Source organism: Triturus cristatus, chromosome 7, assembly GCF_964204655.1.
Source record: "Triturus cristatus chromosome 7, aTriCri1.1, whole genome shotgun sequence".
In the NCBI taxonomy this organism is placed as follows: domain Eukaryota; kingdom Metazoa; phylum Chordata; class Amphibia; order Caudata; family Salamandridae; genus Triturus; species Triturus cristatus.
Window position 1 is genome coordinate 168080819 of NC_140590.1, and position 24979 is coordinate 168105797.

At 44.0% G+C, this 24979-nt stretch overlaps 1 protein-coding gene across 1 annotated transcript in view; it reads left to right on the forward strand.

The window, feature by feature from the left end:
* The window catches only part of LOC146809134 (uncharacterized), a 277381-nt gene that overhangs the window by 97826 nt on the left and 154576 nt on the right, over positions 1–24979 (forward strand). Inside the window, exons 14-16 of the mRNA XM_085615949.1 lie at positions 1112–2305; positions 10219–11412; positions 19655–20848. Of these exons, the coding sequence (XP_085472075.1) occupies positions 1112–2305; positions 10219–11412; positions 19655–20848 (3582 nt within the window). The remainder of the gene's footprint in view (positions 1–1111; positions 2306–10218; positions 11413–19654; positions 20849–24979) is intronic.

Sequence of the window (24979 nt, forward strand, 5' to 3'; positions counted from 1 at the left end):
TGTGCTCGATGGGAGACATGAAGTCTTTCAGTCATTATAGATTTTGCAGATTTTCAAATAGAGAGCCGGTAGGCAGCTTCCACCTTATGGGCATTGGAAAAAGAGATGCAGCCATCAAACTAGAATCATTTGCCTCCGTCTGCCCTGTGTCACAGCATGGCCATGGGGAAGGAGGTCTCTGCTCCCTAAAGGAGGTGCAATGGTGGATGCTCAGATCTCTAGCAGATTTGAGTACTTTGCTGCAGAGCAACATACAAAAGCAGTGGTGGGAGTCTGTGAACTAGTGATAAACATCCATCGAGCAGGAACACGCCAGATTTAGCAGAAATGTTGAAATAATTTGCAGAGCAACACAGGGGCAGTGTATGCGGGACTTGGGGGCCCACAGCTTGGCTTTCCACTAGGTCTTACATAGGCGGCGCTGACGAAAGGGCGATGACACAAAAATAGAGCAGGATGATAAAAGGTCTGCGGTCACACCAAGCAAAGCTTGGGACCACTGAAACCAACTGAGGATGTCCAGTGCCACAGTGGTCGCTGCGAAGGGCAGTAACAGAGCGGATGGGTTCCTGCAGAGTGTTCTTACCAGACACTCATTACCTTGCAAAGTCATTCAGACAGGGTGTTGCTCCACTTGTTTTGTGACTTTGTGAGTACTAGTAAAAGTGTCACCTGCCAGGATGGGAGTGATATGACATTACAGGTAAGACTGCTTTCAATCTCTGTGATTAAATGCCAGAAAACTGCTTGTCCCACCAAAAGACACATAAACACCAGAGACGACATCTGAACTTTGTCCCACTGACATCTGGTTTGAAATCTGTTAAAGAAAAGTAGAGTGGTGGACATTCCTTGATGTGCCAAACCATCACATTTTCAAGGATAAAACCCCTACCATGATATTAACAAACAGAAACCAGTCTTTACCAGATGAAACTGGGGCTGCCAAATGTTAAACTATAACTTTTAAAAGGAAAACATCAAGTATGATACAAATGAAGGCACTCCTCTTGTCTGCCACCACAGAGTAAATTACTGGCCTGTAAGAACTAGTTAAACTATAATTGAATAGTGTGCTAGACTGATGACATTTCGTTCTATTGCTTTCTAGATGTAAATCCCTCTAATCCGGTTGGACAAGACTTCATCATCATCACCCCAATAAACGTTCACCACATTAAAATAATAAAGTTTGAGTTCATCATTACGGCCTACTTCGATGCAACCACTGTGACCATCACGTTTGCTTTCGGCAACATCAAGAAAGAAATCACGTTGGTGAAGGGTCAGATAGAGACCATTACAATTCCTATCACTGTAGAGATGCTACAGTCGGGCACACCTGGTTCTCCAGTCTCAATTACATCAGACAAACCAATATCAGTTGCATCGACCATCTACTTAGACAACCGAGTACAGATCGCTGAAGTTGTTCCCTTGCAACAACTGGGAGTTGAGTATTATGTGCTGACACCTCCTGGTAAATCAGATGACGATAACAAAGAAATTTCAATTGCCAATTTCCGAGTACCAAACAAAGTTGAGATCTACCCCACTGCAACTGTGAATTTCCAAGGAAAAACGTACGAACCAGGAAGACAAATCACTATCGAACTTAAACCGTTTGAGGTGATCCTTTTAAAGAGCAAAGGCAACCCGTCTGGCACCAGAGTGTTAGCCACTCACCCTGTTGTTGTTACCTGTGGATATGGCAGTGCTGATACTGTCTTCCCATCGTACCAGGTCTCAACTCAACTTATTCCAGTCTCTCAGTGGGGAAAAGAATATCTCTTCCCATCCTTGGCACACCCAGGAAGTACTGATATGGTCTTCGTTGTTGCTTCCCGACCCTCTCAAGTAGAATACCAGGTGGATGACCACAAGCAAAGTCAAAAAATTAAGGCTGGGGAGGTGATCCAGATTGCACTCCCGGAATCCTCTACTGTCTCCATCACAGCCGACGTCAGAGTCCAAGTCATATATTTCAGCAGAGGGGATAAAACACATGAACCCTCCTTTATCAATATCCCAGACAAAAAACAATATAGCACTATTTATGCAGTTGTTGTTTATCCCAACCTTGAGAAGACGGTTTTAATCATCACAGTGGAGACTTCAGCGGTGCATGAAATTACCATTGATGGACACCCTGTTCCAAATATTGAGTGGAAACCAATCCCTGGAACTGTTTACTCCACAGCAATATATACTTTCGGTGAGGAGCCTGGCACCCACATTGTGGAAGCACCCAACTCGCCATTTGGGCTCGTGACCCTTGAATATCCAAAGCAGCCGACTACAGTTGGTGAGTTTACACTCTTTTTGGGGTGTCTTTTTTCTCATACCTGTGTTGTGGGCGATCCTGTTCATGATTTCTAGAAAGAGGTATTGGGATCTGTGAAGGAGCACTTCAAGAAGTGACTCAGTCATGACATTCACATTTTTTTTGCAACTGAATTTGATTTGAAGATATAAAATGCAATATCCTGACTTGACAATTTGAAAGGGGTGCTGATATTCTATTCAGACTGACAACCTCTGCAAATTGTAAATCAGAGGCCATATAGAACCCACATCTGGCAACCTCTGGTGCGATCCACCTTTCTGTATAGATATTGTGGTACAGGTAGCAGTGAGTTAGGGTTGACTGAAAGAGAGGCTGTTTTGTTATTCAGAGTAATTACAAGTAGTTTGCTGTTGAGATATCAATGTTCAATAGCAATGACAACATTGCTGCCCTATTCTTTTTCAATATGTGTGTACCAATCATAGTATCCTTCTCGCCTGCATCTTCTGAGACATTAGCAGCTGGGGGTCTATTGTGCACTCAGCAAAGCACTCACAGCACTACCCAATATGTTTCTATTTATGTGTTGCTAAGATTTCAAGAATCACAATTTCTAGTCATTGGAACAAAAGCCATATGTTACTAGAGAAAAAGAAAATATGATACAGGGCATCCACAGCCACAGTGACATGTTTCCTGCTGCAAAGTACTGATTATCCCAGTTGTTTTCTATGCCACCAAGAAAGTTCTGCCTGTGGCAGAAACAAGATATGTGTCTCTTGACTCCTAGAACCACTGTGTCCTGCAGTAAATTCTTTAATTGTTTTGATTATGTGTCTCCCTGGCTTTGAAGCTATTCTGCTCTTAATCCAGACCACACCTTACTTTGCTTGTTCATTAAATGCCCCAAATTACTACCCACTGCCCTGATTGTGGGTGTGTGGGCAATCTTGGTGCAGAGTTATGTACTGTTACTTGTCACATTTACAAATATCTCCACGAGTGAACCTCGATTGACTACCTCAAAGTGCTGGGTGTGAAAGATGAGTGGAATAGAGGAAACGAGATGCCAGGAAAAATAAGGCAAAACATAGTAACCTTATCCACTTACCAAACACAAACAAAGCACACGGAGGCACACAAGCAGCCCAACACAACAGAGATGCTGTTAGCACACAAAAAGGACCACATAAATAAACAGGGATCCAAACGTACTGGAAAATGGATGGACAAATTGGTACATGTAGATTTCATGACTACTCACACTATACAGAATTTGCTGTTGTAAGGACATTTGAGGGAGAGTAAAAGCAATGCTAGTGCCTAATCAATGGTCGGCTTCCTTGCGATGATCACCTGTATTAACAACGTGGTTGCAAATTTAAGATGCATTTCACTCATATCCTCTACAATTTTGTAATAATCCTTCACCTGCGGCACTAGAATTAGGTTCCTACTTTACCTAATACAAATGCATGACACCAGTTTTTTGATGTTTGGCAAATAAACAAATTGTCCCTCAAAAATAAGCTAATAATCATTTTCTCAAGACCATATTAAAAAAATCTGAATATTGAGCAAGAGAAAGAGTTAGACTTTCAGGTGGATCCAAAATAGATGACTTTTCAAGTCGCGGTGAGGGACATGCATGCCGATGTTCAGCTGAAGATGGTTTGGTAGTCAGTTTGGTAGTGTTGGGGTGTGGCAGGCAAAGGTTCTCTATAGTAGGCTTTAATGCTGACAAGATTGACAATGTACACACTGCATGCCAGGAAAAATTGCTAGAAACCATGTGTGGGTAACACTAGGCAGGGCTGTCACCACAATCCAATACTAGCACACGTATGTAGAGATACCTCCCAGATTCGTGGGTAATTGGTTAAGGGATTTGGAAGCCCCACTCAGGCAACAACCACAACCCTTGTCAGGGTGGACCACAATCTCCCTTAATTAGCCTGTGCCTAATCCTCTAGTAGCTTTGCACAAAAGCAGCCAGGATTAATTTAGAGGCAATGTGTGAATTATTTATGCAGCACACAAACAGTATTAAAATGAAAACAAGAACCAAGAAACATCCCAACCCAATTTAGAAAGATAAAGTGAATTTAAAAAAATAACATGATACCAGAACAACAACAATGCAATCACGGTAGCTGAAGATATTACATTTTAATGTTTTTATTAACAATAGCACCTAAAAGCAGAAAGCGCTGCTCGCAGTTATCTGGTCGCACTAGACCAGGGGAAAGTCACAGGCTTAGTTAGATCACAATAGAGTCCCACTGAAGAGATACTTTCTCAAGTCTGGCATGTAGAATTTCATTCATGTTGGAGGAGGCCACAAGGACAAGGCTTTTGGTGTAGATAAAAGTAATCGATGTGTAAGTGAGTCCAAGTACAGCCCCTCCCCAGCCATCCTGTCAGGATGGCCCATCCTATCCACACCTAAGTCCTCTTTGCCTCACTGTCTAGAAGCAATGCACAAACCTCCTACAGCAGAGCCATTCACAGTCATGTGACCCAGGACAGTAGTAGAAAGGCTCAATTGGTTGGGCTAGAAAAATGGCAACTTTCTAAATGTGGCATTTCCTGAATTGTAGCTTAAAATCTGACTTTATTATTAAAAGTAATTTTGAATTACAATTTATATGAGTGTAAAAAGCATATATCTTACTGTTTCCAATCCATTAGCACTTATTATATGTAATAAGGTAACCCAGTGTTAGTCAATTCGAGAAATAGGCCTTACAACTGTGAAAAATGATTTTAGGTATTTTTGACTTCCCAGATGTATAAAACCTGAATATACATTTCCCACTTTTTAAATACAATGCACCCTGCATAATAAGCCTGTAGGACCTACCCTAGAGGTGACTTTTAAGAATTAAGAAGGATGATTCAGGCCTGGCATTAAGTTTATTTTGCCAGGTAGAAATGGCAGTCTTGAACTGAATACACATGCTGCAGAGGCAGGCATGAGACATGTTTTACAGTGATACTTTAGTGGGTTGTACAATAAGTGCTGCTGCCTAGTAGTATAATTTATTGTACAGGCCCTGGGTACAGATGGTACCATTTACTAGGGACTTAAATGTAAATTAAATGCTCGAATTAGGTGTGGTCCAAAGTTACCATGTTTAAAGAAGAGAGCAGAAGCCCTTTAGCACTGGCTGGCAGGGGTAAAGTGCACCAAGTCCTAATGCCAACAAAAAGAGTTCAGCAGAAAAAAATCAAGCAGTGGAGGCATAAGATGTGGGAGAATACCTCGCCATGGATGTCAGGCCTAACAGGCAGCTTATTTAAGGTATGGCCATCTTATGCCCAGACGTGATAGGAGTCTCCCCATATATCCAGAACCTACTAGCAGCCACACACACAGATAAATCCAGATGCACAGGTTCACACATTCACAGTAATGCAGACCCTACTCATTCCTCTTCAGGACTCTCGCTTATTGTTCCCAACTAATGGTGCTGTCACTTTGTGACGTCACTTTGCTCCTGCTTCGCAGATACCAATGGCTGGATGGCCTCTGGGGGAATCCTGCAGCTACTCAGGCTCCAACTCTCTCCAGCCTCATGCTGATCCCAACCAGAAGGCCCGAGACTGCAGCACTAGTGTACAAAGGAAGGCAGCACATAAATGTGCAGTTCCTGAAAAAGATATGGTCGGCATCAGGAATAGTGAGAAAGGCACGGGGAAGGCGCTGATTCCCTTGGGTGCTTAGGGTTTCTGACAGCGCCATGTCTTCTCCGTGTCTCTAACTGGGGGAGCCACTGCCAAAAATAGCCAATGGAGGGGGGACTGTAGGATTCTGTAGGATTCTTCTTTTGGGACAGACTCGCTGTCGGGGGAGGACGACGCTCGGTATCAGGGGCTTCCCATACAAGGTCATGTAGAGTTTAGAGTTCAGATAGAGTTAACATTAAAGAAAGTAAGGGACGCCTGAGATTGACCAAAGTACAGTGACCCGGTGCTATGGGACACCCCAGGTGCCCTCTATTTTCTTTAGTGTAAACTGTGTCTGAACTCTAACTGTAACTCTGAACTGGGGTGCAAAGGAGAAGTGCACCTCGCAAACCTGCCAGGCGAACAGCGCTTTGTCTGAGGCTTCCTCAGCTCTGCTGTTGGTCACAACCTCTTGGCAAAAATGAGAGAAAGAGCAAGAAGTTATCTCCCAAAAGGAGAGACAGTTAGAGAAGCATGGTTGGGCACCACCTGCAAGAGTACAACTGATGCAGGCGGAATGGACATGGGCATCAGCACCAGTGGCGGTTGGAAACTCTGAGGGAGGTGAGGCGAGCAAATGGGTAAGGGGTGGTAGCATTCACGAGCACTAGATGCAAGATGCTATAAAATAAAAAAATTAAAACATTTACCTTGCTTGCTGCAGCTTGCACGATGACATGTCGTCCTGCTCCAGTCCTCTTCTGCTCTCCTCGAGGCTCCAGCCAACTCCCATAACCAATCCTGGCATTGCTCTCATGCTGTTAACAAGTATGAGATCAGCGCCAGGATTGGATAGCACTCCTAAGAGCACTTGATGCCTGCACTTCCGCTAACCCAGCTGTCGTAGCTGGGTTAGAAAGGTTTGAAGCGCGCATGCCATGCTGGCTGTCACAAGACGGCCGGCAAAAGAGACATGTGCACTTTAAACTTTAAGTGCCCTGACCATCACTGCTCTCCACTGCTGCTAGTCAGCTTGGCTCCACCCCCGTCCTGACGCTTGGGTCAGGACGGGGTTATTGAAAAATAAAATGGTAACAAATGAACTGATTAGCAAGCAAGAGATGAAGTGCTGCCCTAAGTCCGGAGAAGAAAAGGCTGACAACATACACATGTTTTGGCAGTGCCCCCAGCTCCAGGGCTTCTGGCGAGATGTGGGTAAGACACTTGCAGATGTGATGGGCCACAACATAGGGATCTGCATCAAGTGAATGTCTAATATCTCGCCCACGCATGCGGAATGGGTAACCTCAGTCCAGAGAATAAACAAAATGGAGAGAGTTTGGGCGACAATCAAGAGGGCAGGTTTTTGGGAAATTTGGGAAAGGGAATATGATATGGATCTAACGGGAAAAGGGACAATATAATGTCCAAGGATTACGCAATAAGAAATAATCTGCAAATAAGATACTCGCACTGGTGGCCCTAGAAAGCAGCCCCCCTTTTACTGGATCCAATGGGACAGGATGGAAGGAGTCTATCAGAGTAAAGGGCCCCCAGAAACAGACTCAAACTCAAGATGGCACAGAGAGAAACAAGACCCCTGCTATCTCCTTTATCCCTGGTTATTTCACAAATGAGGACACATAAATAAATGAACTGATTACCATTATATTTTTTAGCTCTGATGGCAATTTAGTTAGTGGGGCAACGCTCCTTTGCCTTAACAGAGAAACCACCCCTGATCAGTCTTCCAGTCTCAGCACTAGATCTCTCTCAAAGCTGTGGGTTCTCTCAAATCTCTGGGCACCAGGACCAATCCTCTGCAAGCATGACAATCTATGGCTACTCACGGGGCCACAGCACCAATAGGCTTTCCTCTGGGTTACAGTCTATCCCTAGCTCACAAGCAGACTTAGCATCGCGTCATGCCCCTACTTCAATCTTAACTTTGCCCTAGTGCAAGATGCCCAGGGCAAACATATATCCCACGTACCTCAAATGCTAAGGTGCCCAAAATCATTTGGAGTGAGCCAACCATTTTCAAATGCATCTTTCGGTGTGAGGTGTCCAGTTCCATGCTGATGACGCATCCCATAATATTTCTGTCAAAGCCCATGGAGATGGGAAACATCCCGTAACATGTGCTCCTGATGGGAATTTCATCTAGAGAGGCCTCAGTCAAGTGTGTCTAATGTTGGGGCAGCGGTCACTTTGCAGAACTGTAAAAGGGGACTGTGACACAGCACATCTCTTTCGATGTCTGGCTTGACAGTGCAGCTTGTTTCTAGACCTAGTGGTCCCAATTATGTGGCTCCAACTAGAGGATTATTTCTCTCTCACCTCATACTATTGGCAGTTGACCTCCTATGGAGTGCTTACATTGCACTGCATGAGAGGCTATTTTACACCTCAAACGTACCCTCATTATAACAGTCGTGATACAGAAGCATTGTGTAGACAAAGCTACTGCTTTTTCAATTCTGATGGATATTTTAGTTTCCGTCAGGACTCAAAATACCAGCTAGACCTATTGGAATTGCAAGTTTTGTTTTCAGGTCTGAGCAAGTCTCATCAGCCGTGACCTCCCTTTTCACATATGTCAAATTCTTGCAGGCCAGAGGCTGATTACGTGGATCGATCCAGTGGGGGTATACACAAACGTCCAGTGATGTAGCTAGGGGGGATCGGCGGTCTGCCAGGGGCGGCACTTTTGGGGGGAGGCAGGTGAGGTGAGCAATTTTGGCGAGCGCAACGTAAGGGGTTTTCTTTTTATTTACTTTATTTTCCCTCGTCGTTTTTTGACTCTCCCCCACCCCCACTCTCACCTGCACCGACCGTCACTGGGTAGCAAACTCAGGTACCGCCCCGGGTGGCAGAAGCTCTAGCTACGCCACTGCAAACATCTACACTCAGCTCCATTGTATTGGTCTCTGAGGCTACCCAGATAGAACAATCATAGATGCACTGGCCTGAGAGAGGAGGAAGAAAGGAGAGAATTTATGCAGCAGTGGTATGCGGAGGTAGAGAGCAGACAGAAACCAGAAAGGTTGGATTTCTTCCATGGCAACCCACCATCTTGCATCATACGGACAAGGAGCCGGGGATATCCTATTCCCTCATACACTTCTAAACATTTTACCTAAGTCTATACTGTGCTCGATGGGTGACATGAAGTCTTTCAGTCATTATAGATTGTGCAGATTTTCAAATAGAGAGCCGGTAGGCAGCTTCCACCTTATGGGCATTGGAAAAAGAGATGCAGCCATCAAACTATAATCATTTGCCTCCGTCTGCCCTGTGTCACAGCATGGTCATGGGGAAGGAGGTCTCTGCTCCCTAAAGGAGGTGCAATGGTGGATGCTCAGATCTCTAGCAGATTTGAGTACTTTGCTGCAGAGCAACATACAAAAGCAGTGGTGGGAGTCTGTGAACTAGTGATAAAAATCCGTCGAGCAGGAACACGCCAGATTTAGCAGAAATGTTGAAATCATTTGCAGAGCAACACAGGGGCAGTGTATGCGGGACTTGGGGGCCCACAGCTTGGCTTTCCACTAGGTCTTACATAGGCGGCGCTGACGAAAGGGCAATGACACAAAAATAGAGCAGGATGATAAAAGGTCTGCGGTCACACCAAGCAAAGCTTGGGACCACTGAAACCAACTGAGGATGTCCATTGCCACAGTGGTCGCTGCGAAGGGCAGTAACAGAGTGGATGGGTTCCTGCAGAGTGTTCTTACCAGACACTCATAACCTTGCAAAGTTATTCAGACAGGGTGTTGCTCCACTTGTTTTGTGACTTTGTGAGTACTAGTAAAAGTGTCACCTGCCAGGATGGGAGTGATATGACATTACAGCTAAGACTGCTTTCAATCTCTGTGATTAAATGCCAGAAAACTGCTTGTCCCACCAAAAGACACATAAACACCAGAGACGACATCTGAACTTTGTCCCACTGACATCTGGTTTGAAATCTGTTAAAGAAAAGTAGAGTGGTGGACATTCCTTGATGTGCCAAACCATCACATTTTCAAGGATAAAACCCCTACCATGATATTAACAAACAGAAACCAGTCTTTACCAGATGAAACTGGGGCTGCCAAATGTTAAACTATAACTTTTAAAAGGAAAACATCAAGTATGATACAAATGAAGGCACTCCTCTTGTCTGCCACCACAGAGTAAATTACTGGCCTGTAAGAACTAGTTAAACTATAATTGAATAGAGTGCTAGACTGATGACATTTCGTTCTATTGCTTTCTAGATGTAAATCCCTCTAATCCGGTTGGACAAGACTTCATCATCATCACCCCAATAAACGTTCACCACATTAAAATAATAAAGTTTGAGTTCATCATTACGGCCTACTTCGATGCAACCACTGTGACCATCACGTTTGCTTTCGGCAACATCAAGAAAGAAATCACGTTGGTGAAGGGTCAGATAGAGACCATTACAATTCCTATCACTGTAGAGATGCTACAGTCGGGCACACCTGGTTCTCCAGTCTCAATTACATCAGACAAACCAATATCAGTTGCATCGACCATCTACTTAGACAACCGAGTACAGATCGCTGAAGTTGTTCCCTTGCAACAACTGGGAGTTGAGTATTATGTGCTGACACCTCCTGGTAAATCAGATGACGATAACAAAGAAATTTCAATTGCCAATTTCCGAGTACCAAACAAAGTTGAGATCTACCCCACTGCAACTGTGAATTTCCAAGGAAAAACGTACGAACCAGGAAGACAAATCACTATCGAACTTAAACCGTTTGAGGTGATCCTTTTAAAGAGCAAAGGCAACCCGTCTGGCACCAGAGTGTTAGCCACTCACCCTGTTGTTGTTACCTGTGGATATGGCAGTGCTGATACTGTCTTCCCATCGTACCAGGTCTCAACTCAACTTATTCCAGTCTCTCAGTGGGGAAAAGAATATCTCTTCCCATCCTTGGCACACCCAGGAAGTACTGATATGGTCTTCGTTGTTGCTTCCCGACCCTCTGAAGTAGAATACCAGGTGGATGACCACAAGCAAAGTCAAAAAATTAAGGCTGGGGAGGTGATTCAGATTTCACTCCCGGAATCCTCTACTGTCTCCATAACAGCCGACGTCAGAGTCCAAGTCATATATTTCAGCAGAGGGGATAAAACACATGAACCCTCCTTTATCAATATCCCAGACAAAAAACAATATAGCACTATTTATGCAGTTGTTGTTTATCCCAACCTTGAGAAGACGGTTTTAATCATCACAGTGGAGACTTCAGCGGTGCATGAAATTACCATTGATGGACACCCTGTTCCAAATATTGAGTGGAAACCAATCCCTGGAACTGTTTACTCCACAGCAATATATACTTTCGGTGAGGAGCCTGGCACCCACATTGTGGAAGCACCCAACTCGCCATTTGGGCTCATGACCCTTGAATATCCAAAGCAGCCGACTACAGTTGGTGAGTTTACACTCTTTTTGGGGTGTCTTTTTTCTCATACCTGTGTTGTGGGCGATCCTGTTCATGATTTCTAGAAAGAGGTATTGGGATCTGTGAAGGAGCACTTCAAGAAGAGACTCAGTCATGACATTCACATTTTTTTTGCAACTGAATTTGATTTGAAGATATAAAATGCAATATCCTGACTTGACAATTTGAAAGGGGTGCTGATATTCTATTCAGACTGACAACCTCTGCAAATTGTAAATCAGAGGCCATATAGAACCCACATCTGGCAACCTCTGGTGCGATCCACCTTTCTGTATAGATATTGTGGTACAGGTAGCAGTGAGTTAGGGTTGACTGAAAGAGAGGCTGTTTTGTTATTCAGAGTAATTACAAGTAGTTTGCTGTTGAGATATCAATGTTCAATAGCAATGACAACATTGCTGCCCTATTCTTTTTCAATATGTGTGTACCAATCATAGTATCCTTCTCGCCTGCATCTTCTGAGACATTAGCAGCTGGGGGTCTATTGTGCACTCAGCAAAGCACTCACAGCACTACCCAATATGTTTCTATTTATGTGTTGCTAAGATTTCAAGAATCACAATTTCTAGTCATTGGAACAAAAGCCATATGTTACTAGAGAAAAAGAATATATGATACGGGGCATCCACAGCCACAGTGACATGTTTCCTGCTGCAAAGTACTGATTATCCCAGTTGTTTTCTATGCCACCAAGAAAGTTCTGCCTGTGGCAGAAACAAGATATGTGTCTCTTGACTCCTAGAACCACTGTGTCCTGCAGTAAATTCTTTAATTGTTTTGATTATGTGTCTCCCTGGCTTTGAAGCTATTCTGCTCTTAATCCAGACCACACCTTACTTTGCTTGTTCATTAAATGCCCCAAATTACTACCCACTGCCCTGATTGTGGGTGTGTGGGCAATCTTGGTGCAGAGTTATGTACTGTTACTTGTCACATTTACAAATATCTCCACGAGTGAACCTCGATTGACTACCTCAAAGTGCTGGGTGTGAAAGATGAGTGGAATAGAGGAAACGAGATGCCAGGAAAAATAAGGCAAAACATAGTAACCTTATCCACTTACCAAACACAAACAAAGCACACGGAGGCACACAAGCAGCCCAACACAACAGAGATGCTGTTAGCACACAAAAAGGACCACATAAATAAACAGGGATCCAAACGTACTGGAAAATGGATGGACAAATTGGTACATGTAGATTTCATGACTACTCACACTATACAGAATTTGCTGTTGTAAGGACATTTGAGGGAGAGTAAAAGCAATGCTAGTGCCTAATCAATGGTTGGCTTCCTTGCGATGATCACCTGTATTAACAACGTGGTTGCAAATTTAAGATGCATTTCACTCATATCCTCTACAATTTTGTAATAATCCTTCACCTGCGGCACTAGAATTAGGTTCCTACTTTACCTAATACAAATGCATGACACCAGTTTTTTGATGTTTGGCAAATAAACAAATTGTCCCTCAAAAATAGGCTAATAATCATTTTCTCAAGACCATATTAAAAAAATCTGAATATTGAGCAAGAGAAAGAGTTAGACTTTCAGGTGGATCCAAAATAGATGACTTTTCAAGTCGCGGTGAAGGACATGCATGCCGATGTTCAGCTGAAGATGGTTTGGTAGTCAGTTTGGTAGTGTTGGGGTGTGGCAGGCAAAGGTTCTCTATAGTAGGCTTTAATGCTGACAAGATTGACAATGTACACACTGCATGCCAGGAAAAATTGCTAGAAACCATGTGTGGGCAACACTAGGCGGGGCTGTCACCAGAATCCAATACTACCACACGTATGTAGAGATACCTCCCAGATTCGTGGGTAATTGGTTAAGGGATTTGGAAGCCCCACTCAGGCAACAACCACAACCCTTGTCAGGGTGGACCACAATCTCCCTTAATTAGCCTGTGCCTAATCCTCTAGTAGCTTTGCACAAAAGCAGCCTGGATTAATTTAGAGGCAATGTGTGAATTATTTATGCAGCACACAAACAGTATTAAAATGAAAACAAGAACCAAGAAACATCCCAACCCAATTTAGAAAGATAAAGTGAATTTAAAAAAATAACATGATACCAGAACAACAAAAATGCAATCACGGTAGCTGAAGATATGAAATTTTAATGTTTTTATTAACAATAGCACCTAAAAGCAGAAAGCGCTGCTCGCAGTTATCTGGTCGCACTAGACCGGGGGAAAGTCACAGGCTTAGGTAGATCACAATAGAGTCCCACTGAAGAGATACTTTCTCAAGTCTGGCATGTAGAATTTCATTCATGTTGGAGGAGGCCACAAGGACAAGGCTTTTGGTGTAGATAAAAGTAATCGATGTGTAAGTGAGTCCAAGTACAGCCCCTCCCCAGCCATCCTGTCAGGATGGCCCATCCTATCCACACCTAAGTCCTCTTTGCCTCACTGTCTAGAAGCAATGCACAAACCTCCTACAGCAGAGCCATTCACAGTCATGTGACCCAGGACAGTAGTAGAAAGGCTCAATTGGTTGGGCTAGAAAAATGGCAACTTTCTAAATGTGGCATTTCCTGAATTGTAGCTTAAAATCTGACTTTATTATTAAAAGTAATTTTGAATTACAATTTATATGAGTGTAAAAAGCATATATCTTACTGTTTCCAATTCATTAGCACTTATTATATGTAATAAGGTAACCCAGTGTTAGTCAATTCGAGAAATAGGCCTTACAACTGTGAAAAATGATTTTAGGTATTTTTGACTTCCCAGATGTATAAAACCTGAATATACATTTCCCACTTTTTAAATACAATGCACCCTGCATAATAAGCCTGTAGGACCTACCCTAGAGGTGACTTTTAAGAATTAAGAAGGATGATTCAGGCCTGGCATTAAGTTTATTTTGCCAGGTAGAAATGGCAGTCTTGAACTGAATACACATGCTGCAGAGGCAGGCATGAGACATGTTTTACAGTGATAATTCAGTGGGTTGTACAATAAGTGCTGCTGCCTAGTAGTATAATTTATTGTACAGGCCCTGGGTACAGATGGTACCATTTACTAGGGACTTAAATGTAAATTAAATGCTCTAATTAGGTGTGGTCCAAAGTTACCATGTTTAAAGAAGAGAGCAGAAGCCCTTTAGCACTGGCTGGCAGGGGTAAAGTTCACCAAGTCCTAATGCCAACAAAAAGAGTTCAGCAGAAAAAAATCAAGCAGTGGAGGCATAAGATGTGGGAGAATACCTCGCCATGGATGTCAGGCCTAACAGGCAGCTTATGTAAGGTATGGCCATCTTATGCCCAGATGTGATAGGAGTCTCCCCATATATCCAGAAGGCTACCAGATGCCAATGGTTGCCACAAAACACTAGTGATTGCCAGCTATCAGGTGCGTGACTGCCAAGTACCAGTAATGCTACCTTAAACTGAGGATGCACCCTGTCTCAAGTTGCAAAGGTATCAACTAGATGACAGTGGTGATAACCGAACGCCAGCGTTCCCCACCAAAACATCGGAGATTGATATTACCACCACAGTATGGGCCTACATATGTTCAAGAATCCCCATCAGATGCCAAGGTAGGTACTGCCAGTCAGTGCATATCAGGGCACTCATGCAGACATTCCATGCACAAATAGAGAAGCATGCAGATAAGCCCACAGCGTTACACAGACAGGCACGCACACAAACCTACTAGCAGCCACACACACAGATAAATCCAGATGCACAGGTTCACACATTCACAGTAATGCAGACCCAACTCATTCCTCTTCAGGACTCTCGCTTATTGTTCCCAACTAATGGTGCTGTCCCTTTGTGACGTCACTTTGCTCCTGCTTCGCAGATACCAATGGCTGGATGGCCTCTGGGGGAATCCTGCAGCTACTCAGGCTCCAACTCTCTCCAGCCTCATGCTGATCCCAACCAGAAGGCCCAAGACTGCAGCACTAGTGTACAAAGGAAGGCAGCACATAAATGTGCAGTTGCTGAAAAAGATATGGTCGGCATCAGGAATAGTGAGAAAGGCACGGGGAAGGCGCTGATTCCCTTGGGTGCTTATGGTTTCTGACAGCGCCATGTCTTCTCCGTGTCTCTAACTGGGGGAGCCACTGCCAAAAATAGCCAATGGAGGGGGGACTGTAGGATTCTGTAGGATTCTTCTTTTGGGACAGACTCGCTGTCGGGGGAGGACGACGCTCGGTATCAGGGGCTTCCCATACAAGGTCATGTAGAGTTTAGAGTTCAGATAGAGTTAACATTAAAGAAAGTAAGGGACGCCTGAGATTGACCAAAGTACAGTGACCCGGTGCAATGGGACACCCCAGGTGCCCTCTATTTTCTTTAGTGTAAACTGTGTCTGAACTCTAACTGTAACTCTGAACTGGGGTGCAAAGGAGAAGTGCACCTCGCAAACCTGCCAGGCGAACAGCGCTTTGTCTGAGGCTTCCTCAGCTCTGCTGTTGGTCACAACCTCTTGGCAAAAATGAGAGAAAGAGCAAGAAGTTATCTCCCAAAAGGAGAGACAGTTAGAGAAGCATGGTTGGGCACCACCTGCAAGAGTACAACTGATGCAGGCGGAATGGACATGGGCATCAGCACCAGTGGCGGTTGGAAACTCTGTGGGTGGTGAGGCGAGCAAATGGGTAAGGGGTGGTAGCATTCACGAGCACTAGATGCAAGATGCTATAAAATAAAAAAATTAAAAAATTTACCTTGCTTGCTGCAGCTTGCACGATGACATGTCGTCCTGCTCCAGTCCTCTTCTGCTCTCCTCGAGGCTCCAGCCAACTCCCATAACCAATCCTGGCATTGCTCTCATGCTGTTAACAAGTATGAGATCAGCGCCAGGATTGGATAGCACTCCTAAGAGCACTTGATGCCTGCACTTCCGCTAACCCAGCTGTCGTAGCTGGGTTAGAAAGGTTTGAAGCGCGCATGCCATGCTGGCTGTCACAAGACGGCCGGCAAAAGAGACATGTGCACTTTAAACTTTAAGTGCCCTGACCATCACTGCTCTCCACTGCTGCTAGTCAGCTTGGCTCCACCCTCGTCCTGACGCTTGGGTCAGGACGGGGTTTATTGAAAAATAAAATGGTAACAAATGAACTGATTAGCAAGCAAGAGATGAAGTGCTGCCCTAAGTCCGGAGAAGAAAAGGCTGACAACATACACATGTTTTGGCAGTGCCCCCAGCTCCAGGGCTTCTGGCGAGATGTGGGTAAGACACTTGCAGATGTGATGGGCCACAACATAGGGATCTGCATCAAGTGAATGTCTAATATCTCGCCCACGCATGCGGAATGGGTAACCTCAGTCCAGAGAATAAACAAAATGGAGAGAGTTTGGGCGACAATCAAGAGGGCAGGTTTTTGGGAAATTTGGGAAAGGGAATATGATATGGATCTAACGGGAAAAGGGACAATATAATGTCCAAGGATTACGCAATAAGAAATAATCTGCAAATAAGGTACTCGCACTGGTGGCCCTAGAAAGCAGCCCCCCTTTTACTGGATCCAATGGGACAGGATGGAAGGAGTCTATCAGAGTAAAGGGCCCCCAGAAACAGACTCAAACTCAAGATGGCACAGAGAGAAACAAGACCCCTGCTATCTCCTTTATCCCTGGTTATTTCACAGATGAGGACACATAAATAAATGAACTGATTACCATTATATTAGTGGGGCAACGCTCCTTTGCCTTAACAGAGAAACCACCCCTGATCAGTCTTCCAGTCTCAGCATTAGATCTCTCTCAAAGCTGTGGGTTCTCTCAAATCTCTGGGCACCAGGACCAATCCTCTGCAAGCATGACAATCTATGGCAACTCACGGGGCCACAGCACCAATAGGCTTTCCTCTGGGTTACAGTCTATCCCTAGCTCACAAGCAGACTTAGCATCGCGTCATGCCCCTACTTCAATCTTAACTTTGCCCTAGTGCAAGATGCCCAGGGCAAACATATATCCCACGTACCTCAAATGCTAAGGTGCCCAAAATCATTTGGAGTGAGCCAACCAGTTTCAAATGCATCTTTCGGTGTGAGGTGTCCAGTTCCATGCTGATGACGCATCCCATAATATTTCTGTCAAAGCCCATGGAGATGGGAAACATCCCGTAACATGTGCTCCTGATGTGAATTTCATCTAGAGAGGCCTCAGTCAAGTTGGTCTAATGTTGGGGCAGCGGTCACTTTGCAGAACTGTAAAAGGGGACTGTGACACAGCACATCTCTTTCGATGTCTGGCTTGACAGTGCAGCTTGTTTCTAGACCTAGTGGTCCCAATTATGTGGCTCCAACTAGAGGATTATTTCTCTCTCACCTCATACTATTGGCAGTTGACCTCCTAAGGAGTGCTTACATTGCACTGCATGAGACGCTATTTTACACCTCAAACGTACCCTCATTATAACAGTCGTGATACAGAAGCATTGTGTAGACAAAGCTACTGCTTTTTCAATTCTGATGGATATTTTAGTTTCCGTCAGGACTCAAAATACCAGCCAAACCTATTGGAATTGCAAGTTTTGTTTTCAGGTCTGAGCAGTCTCATCAGCCGTGACCTCCCTTTTCACATATGTCAAATTCTTGCAGGCCAGAGGCTGATTACGTGGATCGATCCAGTGGGGGTATATACAAACGTCCAGTGATGTAGCTAGGGGGGATCGGCGGTTTGCCAGGGGCGGCAGTTTTGGGGGGAGGCAGGTGAGGTGAGCAATTTTGGCGAGCGCAACGTAAGGGGTTTTCTTTTTATTTACTTTATTTTCCCTCGTCGTTTTTTGACTCTCCCCCACCCCCACTCTCACCTGCACCGACCGTCACTGGGTAGCAAACTCAGGTACCGCCCCGGGTGGCAGAAGCTCTAGCTACGCCACTGCAAACATCTACATTCAGCTCCATTGTAATGGTCTCTGAGGCTACCCAGATAGAACAATCATAGATGCACTGGCCTGAGCGAGGAGGAAGAAAGGAGAGAATTTATGCAGCAGTGGTATGGGGAGGTAGAGAGCAGACAGAAACCAGAAAGGTTGGATTTCTTCCATGGCAACCCACCATCTTGCATCATACGGACAAGGAGCCGGGGATATCCTATTCCCTCATACACTTCTAAACATTTTACCTAAGTCTATACTGTGCTCGATGGGAGACATGAAGTCTTTCAGTCATTATAGATTGTGCAGATTTTCAAATAGAGAGCCGGTAGGCAGCTTCCACCTTATGGGCATTGGAAAAAGAGATGCAGCCTTCAAACTATAATCATTTGCCTCCGTCTGCCCTGTGTCACAGCATGGCCATGGGGAAGGAGGTCTCTGCTGCCTAAAGGAGGTGCAATGGTGGATGCTCAGATCTCTAGCAGATTTGAGTACTTTGCTGCAGAGCAACATACAAAAGCAGTGGTGGGAGTCTGTGAACTAGTGATAAACATCCGTCGAGCAGGAACACGCCAGATTTAGAAGAAATGTTGAAATAATTTGCAGAGCAACACAGGGGCAGTGTATGCGGGACTTGGGGGCCCACAGCTTGGCTTTCCACTAGGTCTTAAATAGGCGGCGCTGACAAAAGGGCAATGACACAAAAATAGAGCAGGATGATAAAAGGTCTGCGGTCACACCAAGCAAAGCTTGGGACCACTGAAACCAACTGAGGATGTCCATTGCCACAGTGGTCGCTGCGAAGGGCAGTAACAGAGCGGATGGGTTCCTGCAGAGTGTTCTTACCAGACACTCATAACCTTGCAAAGTCATTCAGACAGGGTGTTGCTCCACGTGTTATGTGACTTTGTGAGTACTAGTAAAAGTGTCACCTGCCAGGATGGGAGTGATATGACATTACAGGTAAGACTGCTTTCAATCTCTGTGATTAAATGCCAGAAAACTGCTTGTCCCACCAAAAGACACATAAACACCAGAGACGACATCTGAACTTTGTCCCACTGACATCTGGTTTGAAATCTGTTAAAGAAAAGTAGAGTGGTGGACATTCCTTGATGTGCCAAACCATCACATTTTCAAGGATAAAACCCCTACCATGATATTAACAAACAGAAACCAGTCTTTACCAGATGAAACTGGGGCTGCCAAATGTTAAACTATAACTTTTAAAAGGAAAACATCAAGTATGATACAAATGAAGGCACTCCTCTTGTCTGCCACCACAGAGTAAATTAATGGCCTGTAAGAACTAGTTAAACTATAATTGAATAGAGTGCTAGACTGATGACATTTCGTTCTATTGCTTTCTAGATGTAAATCCCTCTAATCCGGTTGGACAAGACTTCATCATCATCACCCCAATAAACGTTCACCACATTAAAATAATAAAGTTTCAGTTCATCATTACGGCCTACTTCGATGCAACCACTGTGACCATCACGTTTGCTTTCGGCAACATCAAGAAAGAAATCACGTTGGTGAAGGGTCAGATAGAGACCATTACAATTCCTATCACTGTAGAGATGCTACAGTCGGGCACACCTGGTTCTCCAGTCTCAATTACATCAGACAAACCAATATCAGTTGCATCGACCATCTACTTAGACAACCGAGTACAGATCGCTGAAGTTGTTCCCTTGCAACAACTGGGAGTTGAGTATTATGTGCTGACACCTCCTGGTAAATCAGATGACGATAACAAAGAAATTTCAATTGCCAATTTCCGAGTACCAAACAAAGTTGAGATCTACCCCACTGCAACTGTGAATTTCCAAGGAAAAACGTACGAACCAGGAAGACAAATCATTATCGAACTTAAACCGTTTGAGGTGATCCTTTTAAAGAGCAAAGGCAACCCGTCTGGCACCAGAGTGTTAGCCACTCACCCTGTTGTTGTTACCTGTGGATATGGCAGTGCTGATACTGTCTTCCCATCGTACCAGGTCTCAACTCAACTTATTCCAGTCTCTCAGTGGGGAAAAGAATATCTCTTCCCATCCTTGGCACACCCAGGAAGTACTGATATGGTCTTCGTTGTTGCTTCCCGACCCTCTCAAGTAGAATACCAGGTGGATGACCACAAGCAAAGTCAAAAAATGAAGGCTGGGGAGGTGATCCAGATTGCACTCCCGGAATCCTCTACTGTCTCCATCACAGCCGACGTCAAAGTCCAAGTCATATATTTCAGCAGAGGGGATGAAACACATGAACCCTCCTTTATCAATATCCCAGACAAAAAACAATATAGCACTATTTATGCAGTTGTTGTTTATCCCAACCTTGAGAAGACGGTTTTAATCATCACAGTGGCGACTTCAGCGGTGCATGAAATTACCATAGACGGACACCCTGTTCCAAATATTGAGTGGAAACCAATCCCTGGAACTGTTTACTCCACAGCAATATATACTTTCGGCGAGGAGCCTGGCACCCACATTGTGGAAGCACCCAACTCGCCATTTGGGCTCATGACCCTTGAATATCCAAAGCAGCCGACTACAGTTGGTGAGTTTACACTCTTTTTGTGGTGTCTTTTTTCTCATACCTGTGTTGTGGGCGATCCTGTTCATGATTTCTAGAAAGAGGTATTGGGATCTGTGAAGGAGCACTTCAAGAAGTGACTCAGTCATGACATTCACATTTTTTTTGCAACTGAATTTGATTTGAAGATATAAAATGCAATATCCTGACTTGACAATTTGAAAGGGGTGCTGATATTCTATTCAGACTGACAACCTCTGCAAATTGTAAATCAGAGGCCATATAGACCCACATCTGGCAACCTCTGGTGCGATCCACCTTTCTGTATAGATATTGTGGTACAGGTAGCAGTTAGTTAGGGTTGACCGAAAGAGAGGCTGTTTTGTTATTCAGAGTAATTACAAGTAGTTTGCTGTTGAGATATCAATGTTCAATAGCAATGACAACATTGCTGCCCTATTCTTTTTCAATATGTGTGTACCAATCATAGTATCCTTCTCGCCTGCATCTTCTGAGACATTAGCAGCTGGGGGTCTATTGTGCACTCAGCAAAGCACTCACAGCACTACCCAATATGTTTCTATTTATGTGTTGCTAAGATTTCAAGAATCACAATTTCTAGTCATTGGAACAAAAGCCATATGTTACTAGAGAAAAAGAAAATATGATACGGGGTATCCACAGCCACAGTGACATGTTTCCTGCTGCAAAGTACTGATTATCCCAGTTGTTTTCTATGCCACCAAGAAAGTTCTGCCTGTGGCAGAAACAAGATATGTGTCTCTTGACTCCTAGAACCACTGTGTCCTGCAGTAAATTCTTTAATTATTTTGATTATGTGTCTCCCTGGCTTTGAAGCTATTCTGCTCTTAATCCAGACCACACCTTACTTTGCTTGTTCATTAAATGCCCCAAATTACTACCCACTGCCCTGATTGTGGGTGTGTGGGCAATCTTGGTGCAGAGTTATGTACTGTTACTTGTCACATTTACAAATATCTCCACGAGAGAACCTCGATTGACTACCTCAAAGTGCTGGGTGTGAAAGATGAGTGGAATAGAGGAAACGAGATGCCAGGAAAAATAAGGCAAAACATAGTAACCTTATCCACTTACCAAACACAAACAAAGCACACGGAGGCACACAAGCAGCCCAACACAACAGAGATGCTGTTAGCACACAAAAAGGACCACATAAATAAACAGGGATCCAAACGTACTGGAAAATTGATGGACAAATTGGTACATGTAGATTTCATGACTACTCACACTATACAGAATTTGCTGTTGTAAGGACATTTGAGGGAGAGTAAAAGCAATGCTAGTGCCTAATCAATGGTTGGCTTCCTTGCGATGAACACCTGTATTAACAACGTGGTTGCAAATTTAAGATGCATTTCACTCATATCCTCTACAATTTTGTAATAATCCTTCACCTGCGGCACTAGAATTAGGTTCCTACTTTACCTAATACAAATGCATGACACCAGTTTTTTGATGTTTGGCAAATAAACAAATTGTCCCTCAAAAATAAGCTAATAATCATTTTCTCAAGACCATATTAAAAAAATCTGAATATTGAGCAAGAGAAAGAGTTAGACTTTCAGGTGGATCCAAAATAGATGACTTTTCAAGTCGCGGTGAAGGACATGCATGCCGATGTTCAGCTGAAGATGGTTTGGTAGTCAGTTTGGTAGTGTTGGGGTGTGGCAGGCAAAGGTTCTCTATAGTAGGCTTTAATGCTGACAAGATTGACAATGTACACACTGCATGCCAGGAAAAATTGCTAGAAACCATGTGTGGGTAACACTAGGCAGGGCTGTCACCACAATCCAATACTAGCACACGTATGTAGAGATACCTCCCAGATTCGTGGGTAATTGGTTAAGGGATTTGGAAGCCCCACTCAGGCAACAACCACAACCCTTGTCAGGGTGGACCACAATCTCCCTTAATTAGCCTGTGCCTAATCCTCTAGTAGCTTTGCACAAAAGCAGCCTGGATTAATTTAGAGGCAATGTGTGAATTATTTATGCAGCACACAAACAGTATTAAAATGAAAACAAGAACCAAGAAACATCCCAACCCAATTTAGAAAGATAAAGTGAATTTAAAAAAATAACATGATACCAGAACAACAAAAATGCAATCACGGTAGCTGAAGATATTACATTTTAATGTTTTTATTAACAATAGCACCTAAAAGCAGAAAGCGCTGCTCGCAGTTATCTGGTCGCACTAGACCAGGGGAAAGTCACAGGCTTAGGTAGATCACAATAGAGTCCCACTGAAGAGATACTTTCTCAAGTCTGGCATGTAGAATTTCATTCATGTTGGAGGAGGCCACAAGGACAAGGCTTTTGGTGTAGATAAAAGTAATCGATGTGTAAGTGAGTCCAAGTACAGCCCCTCCCCAGCCATCCTGTCAGGATGGCCCATCCTATCCACACCTAAGTCCTCTTTGCCTCACTGTCTAGAAGCAATGCACAAACCTCCTACAGCAGAGCCATTCACAGTCATGTGACCCAGGACAGTAGTAGAAAGGCTCAATTGGTTGGGCTAGAAAAATGGCAACTTTCTAAATGTGGCATTTCCTGAATTGTAGCTTAAAATCTGACTTTATTATTAAAAGTAATTTTGAATTACAAATTATATGAGTGTAAAAAGCATATATCTTACTGTTTCCAATTCATTAGCACTTATTATATGTAATAAGGTAACCCAGTGTTAGTCAATTCGAGAAATAGGCCTTACAACTGTGAAAAATGATTTTAGGTATTTTTGACTTACCAGATGTATAAAACCTGAATATACATTTCCCACTTTTTAAATACAATGCACCCTGCATAATAAGCCTGTAGGACCTACCCTAGAGGTGACTTTTAAGAATTAAGAAGGATGATTCAGGCCTGGCATTAAGTTTATTTTGCCAGGTAGAAATGGCAGTCTTGAACTGAATACACATGCTGCAGAGGCAGGCATGAGACATGTTTTACAGTGATACTTTAGTGGGTTGTACAATAAGTGCTGCTGCCTAGTAGTATAATTTATTGTACAGGCCCTGGGTACAGATGGTACCATTTACTAGGGACTTAAATGTAAATGAAATGCTCTAATTAGGTGTGGTCCAAAGTTACCATGTTTAAAGAAGAGAGCAGAAGCCCTTTAGCACTGGCTGGCAGGGGTAAAGTTCACCAAGTCCTAATGCCAACAAAAAGAGTTCAGCAGAAAAAAATCAAGCAGTGGAGGCATAAGATGTGGGAGAATACCTCGCCATGGATGTCAGGCCTAACAGGCAGCTTATGTAAGGTATGGCCATCTTATGCCCAGCTGTGATAGGAGTCTCCCCATATATCCAGAATGCTACCAGATGCCAATGGTTGCCACAAAACACTAGTGATTGCCAGCTATCAGGTGCGTGACTGCCAAGTACCAGTAATGCTACCCTAAACTGAGGATGCACCCTGTCTCAAGTTGCAAAGGTATCAACTAGATGACAGTGGTGATAACCGAACGCCAGCGTTCCCCACCAAAACATCGGAGATTGATATTACCACCACAGTATGGGCCTACATATGTTCAAGAATCCCCATCAGATGCCAAGGTAGGTACTGCCAGTCAGTGCATATCAGGGCACTCATGCAGACATTCCATGCACAAATAGAGAAGCACGCAGATAAGCCCACAGCGTTACACAGACAGGCACGCACACAAACCTACTAGCAGCCACACACACAGATAAATCCAGATGCACAGGTTCACACATTCACAGTAATGCAGACCCAACTCATTCCTCTTCAGGACTCTCGCTTATTGTTCCCAACTAATGGTGCTGTCCCTTTGTGACGTCACTTTGCTCCTGCTTCGCAGATACCAATGGCTGGATGGCCTCTGGGGGAATCCTGCAGCTACTCAGGCTCCAACTCTCTCCAGCCTCATGCTGATCCCAACCAGAAGGCCCGAGACTGCAGCACTAGTGTACAAAGGAAGGCAGCACATAAATGTGCAGTTGCTGAAAAAGATATGGTCGGCATCAGGAATAGTGAGAAAGGCACGGGGAAGGCGCTGATTCCCTTGGGTGCTTATGGTTTCTGACAGCGCCATGTCTTCTCCGTGTCTCTAACTGGGGGAGCCACTGCCAAAAATAGCCAATGG